This window comes from Thunnus thynnus, chromosome 11 (assembly GCF_963924715.1).
Source record: "Thunnus thynnus chromosome 11, fThuThy2.1, whole genome shotgun sequence".
Classification (NCBI taxonomy): Eukaryota; Metazoa; Chordata; class Actinopteri; order Scombriformes; family Scombridae; genus Thunnus; species Thunnus thynnus.
Window position 1 is genome coordinate 15,957,700 of NC_089527.1, and position 9,291 is coordinate 15,966,990.

General features: G+C 41.2%; 1 protein-coding gene across 1 annotated transcript; it reads right to left on the reverse strand.

Moving 5' to 3' along the window:
• Positions 1-810: 810 nt before the first annotated feature.
• On the reverse strand, positions 811-8,437 carry LOC137192556 (indian hedgehog B protein-like). The gene is made up of 4 exons (XM_067603341.1): positions 7,490-8,437; positions 5,891-6,048; positions 5,410-5,513; positions 811-3,334 (listed from the first exon to the last, which is right to left on the reverse strand). Exons 1-4 carry the CDS (start codon positions 7,793-7,795, stop codon positions 2,598-2,600), a joined length of 1,305 nt encoding a protein of 434 aa, XP_067459442.1. The 5' UTR covers positions 7,796-8,437; the 3' UTR covers positions 811-2,597.
• Between the last annotated feature and the right edge of the window lie 854 nt (positions 8,438-9,291).

Here is a 9,291-nt window from a genome sequence, read left to right on the forward strand (position 1 = left end):
GCAGATTATTTTCTCAATTAATTGATTCATTGTTTCAACTATAAAATGTCAGAAAAATGCCTGTTATAATTTCTTGGAGCTCACGGTGACGTCTTCAAACATCTTTCTTTGTCTAATCAACAGTCAAGAATCCAAATATATTCAGTTGACTATAATGTATTAGACAGAAAAACTTCATATCCTTATATTTGAGAAGCTACAAACAGCAAATATATGGCTTTTTTTCTTTAAAAATAACTAAAATAACTTGCTTATCAAAAGAGTTGTCGATTAATTTTCTGTCAATCGACTAATGGATTAATCAACTTATTGTTGCAGCTTTAGTAAGAAGAAAGCAGAAGAAAGAACACATGTCCTGCTCTCGCTCTTGAATTCTTTTAATGTCTGGATTTTGGTCTCAGGACGTCTTCTTTGCAAATACTGAAGCACCCAGCAGGGTGTGCTGTGTTCAAATAGTAGCTGTACATCATGGAAAAAGAAAAAAAATATCAGGCATCAAGTGGAAGAAAGAGGAGTGTTGCTGAGTGCTGCTGTCCGTGGTACTGAAACCAACCAGCAGCCCACCCTGTAACCACAGCTGATGTGATGCATTATCACTAACAGTGACCACTGTCCAATGGCTGTTTATGTATCAACATGTAACATACGAACCCATGCCAGCCCCCCAGTAGTGCTGCTGAAAAATGCAAAGGCATTTCTAGGAGAACAAGCATGATAAAAATAAAAATTGATTTTATTAGATAAACAGCATTTTTTACTCATTAGTAATATATGACTCATGAGCTTTGAATTTGTTGCTATCAAAAAAAATCACAACAAGTTTTGGTTTACAAACAAAAACTTTATGTTTAACATACAAACTGTATGCACAGAGTTGCCAAAAATAATAATACATTTACATTATTTTTTAAAAATAGATCTTTAAATAGTTTCTCCGACAATATCTTAATATACATATTTGACAAGTCTTTGCCTTGGATTTCCTAGATAATTGAAATGTTTGGGTCTTCACAAAGCATACTCAACAAGTGTCTCCTGAAAGGTCACATGGGTAAAATGAACTATATGTTTATCCACATTCAACCAAAGATTAGATCCGCTTCCCATAGTTTTAAAAATCAGATTTGCTGTACCTCTGCCAATTGAAGTCTATGGACAAAATACAAAAAACATCATGCAAAGAAGAGCCATCAAATAAACTCTTACTATTTAAGGTAAAAGATAACTGTTACTTACATGTTGCATAGCTGTTGCTTAATTAATACAGTAGTTGAATACAGCCTGAGTGTTGTATGTCTTAACTAGATACCACTGACCTGAAAGTTATAAACCTGAAACAATGAAAAACATGTCACAAAATAAAACCATTTAAATAAAATACCTGATAACAATATGAAGATGTTTAAATGAACAGACTGACAGTGTGGCCATTGAAGTACCATGCATTTATCTTGCATCAGTACTTCACAAATGTAAATTAGAGCTATATGTGAACATACTGCTACATAAATAACATGTCCATCAAACAACAGAATGCCAGATCATTCCCTGCCATTCAATAATTTTCTAATAAAGCCCTTTTCAGATGTGAAGCTTCAATGCAACACCCGCACATTGCTACACTGCATTCAGTAAATACACAGAACTTCATCATCCACATTGTAACGAGCTTTGTAAATGGTCCAGTTAAATATGATTTTGTTTAACATACATTTATACAATACAGACTCTACAGAGAAGAGTGAAGAATCAGTGGATTTAGTGCGATAAGAGTAAACAGAGCAAAGTTCATTCGTCATTTTCTTCCTTTACTTCATAACATTATTTAACTGTATAAATAACATGTAGATGTGCATGTAGAGCTTCAAATCACACCTTGATCAGTCACTAGTTTTCTCCATGTTGGTTTGTCTTTTCTTCCTCCTCCTCAAATGTTTCCTTCATGTCATTTCACCTTAACCTCTCTGACACCTGAAGATCTCAAGAATTGTCATCAAAGGTATCCTCATGTGTTTTTCAGTATCAGTATGCCTCAGCTTGATCTAAAGATGCTTAAGTGTTGATGAATCAAATACAGTACAAAAGAATGATGAAACCTGATTGTTTAACTCCCCTAATTACTGATTTGTTCTTATAAAAGCAATCATTTTAAATCACAGTCCTTGTTTCTGATCTCTGAGGAGCACTGAGGTGAAGTAAAACTTATAGTTTCAACGTTAAACTCGAACTCGAGACACTTATGTCAGTGTTTCTGTTGGTGTCCAAGTTAAATTTACCAAGTACTTACAAAACTGTCTTTGATTTTCTGTCACACCTCAGTCGCTCTGCTGGCATCAATGAATCTGAAAATGCCAGTATGAAACAAATCTTAATCAAATCTCTTGCACATTTTTACATGTGCTACAAAAACGAGTTTGTTGAAGTACAGCAAATACAGGCAAGTAGAGTTAGTAAAAAAAAAACACATTTGCACTATAACATCAATTGTCTTTAGTCACTCATTTCTATAGAGAAAGAACGCTCTGTTCTGTGCTTTGGTGCTCCTGAATACAGGCAAGTGGATGAAGTCATCAGTGTGAAACATGTCTCTGTGGCTTCTATCTATGTCCTTGCTCGATCCCCCAGGGGTGGAAGTGTCCAGCATCCAGCAGCATTTCCCCCAGCTTCTGTAGAAGCCAAGGGTACCAGTGCAGTCCATCAGTCTGCGGTTCTGAAGGTCCCATGAAGCTGTAGAAGAATTGCAGTGGGGCCAGAACCCAGTGGGCCAAATGGTGATTGTCCACAGCAGCATAGCAGGATGCCAGTATGCCGTTCACCACTATAGAACCGTGCTGGGTTAGTGGGGCATATAACCCAGTGATTTTCTTCTCCTCTACAAAGGTCACGACTGAAAGTTTTGCCCCTTTCTCTTGCGACGTTAGCACGCATTGTCCGGGCTGGACCTCGCTGGCAAAAACTGTCCTGAGACCTGCCTCCTCGCTAGGCCTGGCCCCACGTATAGAGCCCAGAAATGGCCCTTCAGCTGTCTCTTCGCACGCTGGCTCACTCAGCCCACCAGTACAGTCTGTGACAAAGATCAGGTGTGCCGCTGTGAGTGTAATATTAAGTCCTGCGTCGGTGCCAATGACGTAGAAGATCTTTGTGATGTTGGGCTGGCGATCCAAAAAGGATAATATTGGGCTGTAGAGAAGCGGGCCATGGCCATCTGTCGTTGAAGAAGCCAAAACACGTTCACCAGGGTGAAGATCGCGCATCTGTTTAGTAGCTCCACCCTCGAGGATAACCTGAGCATCACCAGGGAAACAACCTCCAGTTTTGGCTGCCACAGAATGTTCTGGGGAAATTAAGAAAAGAGGAAGATTATTATATTCTTCTTAATTTAGTCCTGTTTCAATTTTCATCACATAATTCTTTGTTGATGATGTGGGAGACAAAACAGAAAGAGAGTAAAATACAGTTGGAACGGTGTAGCAGAACTTGGATTTCTGCATCTGCAGGTTATTCTAGGTCACTCAGTGATCTATAAATCAGGTCAGACTTTGACACCGACTCAAGGACAACTTTATCTTGGTGGATCAGTGGTAGATTGTTAACATATGTATATAATGTGACTCATGTTCCAACTTTGTCTTTTCTCTCTGCGTCTGGCTCTCTTCTCATTCTCAAACCTTATATACACACACACATGCACACACATACACACAGAGAGAGAAACACACTTAAGAAAAACATGTCTTAACAACACAGCTCAAACCTCATTTAATTTTGCACTATTGAAAATAAACCAGAGATGCTTGAAAAACTCTTTTAAAGATTTAATCTCACGTCTGAGTGACCCTCTAAACACTCGGTAATGCTAAGGCCTACGAATTTGAGTTGAAATCCATTATACATAGTTTCCAAAATTAATAGTGTTTCTTCTGAGGTTTGTCAAATTCTTCACTGGAATGTGTTTTAAAGACAATAGGCAAATTGGCAAATAGGCATGCCTCTATTTCTAAGATAATGTTGTCAAAGGGGACAGTTTGCCCCTCTACTTTGCTTTGGCACGCATATCTAGTCTACTTCTAGTCTACTCAATTTGTCAAAACTAAGACAAGTAATACACCATTATGGCAGCTGTCTGCCTGATTTGTTGTTCTGTAGTCATTCATTTAGGCTGTCAAGGATGCCAAAAAAGCATGCATTTGATCTTGTTTGGGTATTTCTGAATAAGGCGGCCCTTTAAGACGCAGTGAGACGAGGTGGCAAGAAGAGGTAGTCAGCAAGAGCTAATGGATAACCAGCTGATTGTATCACCACAGTCAGAGCACGGCCTGGGGTCAGAGACAGGAAAGAACACAGACTCATTTGGAACAGAGCTAGTGGAAGGTACGAAAAGGTAACAGGGCAAAAAAAAAAAAAAAAAATACAGCAGAATAGAATATTTTGCAAGGACTATTGTGGAGCAAAATCTGTTTGAAATAAGAACTTCATTACCATCAATCAGTGTAAGTGTGTGTGTATGAGCGTGTGTGTGTATGTGTGTGTGTGTGTGTGTGTGTGTGTGTGTGTGTGGGAGGGTTGTCTTAAGGCAGTCTTAAGGCAGCCAAATATTTGTCCAAGGTGTGTGTGTCTGTAAGCCTGAAGGCTGCAGAAAAGGAGGTCTGTAACCAGGAGGTGATAAGACTTAGATAAGAGATCTGAGAAAAACCTACTGAAGGAAAAGCAACAGCAAAACAAAGAGAGAGTTAATCATCTCACAGCCTACTAACCTCAGCGGACTGTAGTTTGGTATCAAATAACTGGTGGTACCAGACATGGGTTTCTAAAATGTCTCAAAAGTTAGAATAGCTTGAGGTTGAATGTGGTCAACTATTGTTTGCTTTAAGGTCTGTCCCTGATTTATGTTTCATAAAGAGAGACACTTTAAATATACAGTTATGTTTATATGTATGTTTTTATTAACTGATTCAATCATCTTAATTTTATCCAGTGGATATCACCCCACTAGTTATTGGCCTATTGCATATATTAGCCATTGCACTACCCCACCACTAAACAATACATCCATATCAAAAATGGCAGTTTAAGACTGTATAGGAGTAAATATTTTATGATCACAAAGACTGATCATTTTATGAGCAGATCTGACCAAGAAGAGAGACTGACTACAGCAAAGAGCACAGGTGCACATCCTGCTTTGATTGGCTCCCAATAGGCCATACACTCAAACACACACACACTCAAACACACACACACAAACACACACACACAGACTGATGATATAGGCACTGAAAGGCAAGCTAAACCATTAGTGAATCGCCAACAATGGGTCTAGCAACAACAACCTCATTAGTGTTAATGACAGCTGGCCTCAAACAAAATAACATACAAACACACACACTGTAGCTCATATCCATCTCTTACCTGATTTGACGCTACAGTGAATGTGGGCCTTGGACTCGTAGTAGACCCAGTCAAATCCTGCTTCTACTGCCAGCCGGGCCAACATGGCATATTTGTTTCTGTCCCTATGAGGAAGGAATAAAAAGATATTCTCAATTCCAAATGTCATAAATCAAAGCTTAACTATCACAGTAAACTTCACCAAAGATCTACCTTTAATTTGAGACTGACATTCAGTATTTATATAGATAATATAATTCACTACATGAAATGATCAATTCCAGGTGGAATTTGATCACACACTCACATTTTAATTTATTATCTGCAAAAAATTGTCTGAAACTGGTTGATCCTTTACATCACTTATAAATTGATTGACTGAGTTGTTGTCTGAGAGACTCTTAAATGTTCGAATATGCATGTAGCTTTCTAATTCTGCATGTTTCTTATCTTATTTATACACTCATATTTATACATCTGCTCTATTGTGTGCCTACTGTACCTGTCAGAGGTGGTGATGTCAACAGCACGTCCCTCATAGTGCAGTGAGTCCTCTGAATGATGGCCGTCCTCATCCCAGCCCTCTGTCACTCTCAGCTTCACACCCGGCCACATGTTCATCACAGAGATGGCCAGGGAGTTTAACTTGTCTTTACAACGCTAAAAGCGATCCAGGACAGGGGAGAGAGTAGGCAGGTTGTTAGAAACAACCGATTCAAGTACAAAATTAACATGAACTAATAAAGCTGAGAGAGTAGCCTGAAGTAGAAAAAGATCAGCTGGTTTGAGAAAAGTTTGTTGTGATAAAGCCATGTGATGAACAGATACCCAAGTTCAGACTTAGGAGAAAGCCACATACACATGTGGACTGTGTGTGTGTGTGTGTGTGAGTGTGTGTGTGTGTGTGTGTGTGTGTGTGTGTGTGTGTGTGTGTGTGTAAGTGTGTGTGTGTGTGTGTTGTGTGTGTGTGGCGCGCCAAATAGCCAGATAAAATCAGATTCACTACATTGATGGGCAAGGTGGAATGTGTAAAAAAAAGAGAAAGAGACAGATAGAACAGGAAGAGAGCTGAGAGACAGATAGACAGAAGGAGAGCACGAGAGTCTGAAACGCTGAGACATGCCCCTCAGGTACTCAGACAACTGTGACATTAGATAACTCCCAACTAACACACACTCAAAACAAAAAGGGGCACACATGCAAAGAAATGCATACCATTGAGTCAGGTTATTTGGTCAACGCACACAAAACTATTCACGTGTGCTTGGGGTGATTTAGTAGTTTTCCCGGAGATCTATTTGCTCAATTTGAATGTGGTTTGTAATAAATTGTTAATGTTAATTTCCATCAATAACTTCATCCAATTCATGCACAAAGGCTGGGCAGAGATTAGGCGCACTGAGCGTAAGGGAGTCACTGCTCCATTTGCTACAGTACAGTTACATGGGAGAGAAGTGTCTTACTTGAAGGCCAAAAAATAAAAAATAAAAAATTTAAAAAAAGGTTAAAAAAAATTAAACTGAAATGCCTCAAAGATTAAGATTACTTAGTCGGTTCAATGTGTCATACATTGACTTAGGTTAACAGTCTCATTCAATCACCCTACAATGAATTGTTTTACGCACTCCCATGTGTGTTGTCAAATAGAAAATGGCACGGATTGACGACGGTTGAGAAAAAAACTGTTAAACAATATGAAACTCAGTTTAAGAAGGCAATACTTCAAGGCACCAAAAAAACACAGCTGCCAGGTATGTCAGGTAGCAAGATCCAGAGGTGAAAGAAGGGCCAAGAGTCAATAGAATCAATCATTTTGGTTTAAACATTTAACTGACAGCAAACATTCAGCAGACAATTGGATGCAACAGCGTGGCTAGTCCAGTCTGAAGTGATTCAGTTCTTTCGTCTACATGGAAAAAGTCTGCTGTAGTCAGCTGTCAGCTCGGAATTAACAAAATAAGATGGTCTACATTGAATTGATCACTATAGCTAATGGACAATACGATGTGATAGCAGCACTCAGAAACAATGGTCCATCTTTGCGCATCTGTGCAAAATGTTTTGCATCCATGCCTTGTACCAATTCATCTCCCCTCCTCACCTGGGTCATGAGCCTGTCGGCGCCCGTGTCCTCCTCATCTTTGAAGATAATATCTGTATTGTAATTCGGCGTTAGTTCTTTAAAGCGCTCGGAGTTGCGCGTTATTTTGCCCTCGGGCCGCCCGCTGGCTCCCAAGGTCTTCTCGGCTACGTTGGGGCTGAACTGCTTGTAGGCTAGCGGGATGAGCTTCTTTGGAAGCCGCCTCTTACCGTACCCCCTCCCCGGCCCGCAGCCCTCCGAGGCAGGTGCGAAGAGGAGGACCAAGGCACACAGAGAGGCGGTGAGAAGAAGGAAGGAGATCCGCATCGCCCCGGGGGGAGGGAGGACTCTCCCGGGGGAGAGAGATGTCTTCAGTACCTCCCCGGTTCAGTTCCGGACTCCATGGTCGGTGACAGCCGCAACGTCTCGTCCGAAAATCTCGGATAAGAGAAGCTCATTTACTGCGTCGGGCACCTCGGCGGCACCGGGCACCATGAGGACACCAAAAAGTTTATAGCGGCTCCAAAATTGACCCAAATTGAGAAACTTCGCTCCCTCCGCCTTACAGAATCAACAGTAAGTCTGCAGGCTGTAAAGTCCGTGTATTTAAACAAACAGGTTCAAAGTCGATTTGGTGGGTGAGAGAGTAAAAGAGAGAGAGAGAGAGAGAGAGAGAGAGAGAGAGAGAGAGAGAGAGAGAGAGAGAGAGAGAGAGAGAGAGAGAGAGCGGTTTCTGATATCCAAGTTGCAGTGTTGTGGTTTCTCTCCCTCTTTCTTTTGCTCTGGGAAACTGTCACAACATCAGCCACTTTCGCCTGCTGTTTGGTTGGTGCCCTCTCTGGATTGAAAGCTTTTCCTCTCCATATGCGGCCGGCGTGCAACAAGCTGCAGCTTTCCAGTTGAATTGAAGGGATTTGAGTGATCCAAAACGATCTGTTGCCACTTCAGACCGCACCCTGCCAGTCCTGCCCTCCTCTCTCCTCTCTTTCTCTCCCTCTGTCCCTACTCTGCCACCCACCCCGCCCCTCCTGGGCACAGGGCGCACTGGAGAGTCCTGTCCACACTGTGCTGGCAGGCGAGCAAGCAGCAAACAGAAGCTTTGCCCTTTAATGCTGCCACTTCACATTTCCAGTTGTTGTCTTTGTGTCTCTGTGCCCTTGACAGCTCTGTATGCTAACCCCCACCTCCCACCCAAAAAAAAAAAAAAGGGGGGGGGGGGGGGTTGTTTTAAACTGTAAACAACAGGCAGCTACAATCAATTAAACCAATCAATTTCCTGGAGTATGCAGAACCCAGATTTTTTTTTTCCCTCCCGGCTGCGCTCCAAAATCAAATAAGATCAAGGGTCATTGGTTGACTGGCTGACTAGTGTTTGGTTGATTGACTGGGTAATGGGATGATTTACTAGCTGTGTGACAGACTGCCTGGATGTTTGGCAGGTGGACTAGCTGAAGGATTGCTTGGCTGAACAACTGACTCACTGACTGACTGACGGTCAAAAAAATTATTTGACTTGCTGACTGGCTGACTAACTAAATCTATGATTGGCGGGATGCCTGAATGACTGCTGGCTGACAACAGTGCCAATTAGTCTAGACAATCGTCCTAATTAATCAACTAGATTAATTTCTTTATGCCGATTTCCTAAAATGGACAAATTACATTAATTACCTTTGCTGTCTGGCTCCCTGGCTGCTGGCTGTGTGTGGTTGACATACATGCGTGCACACACACAAACACACACACACACACACTGTTTAACACCAGCAAACCCAGCCCCTCCAAATTAGCTCTTCAAATATTTGCCAGCAGAAAATCAGTGG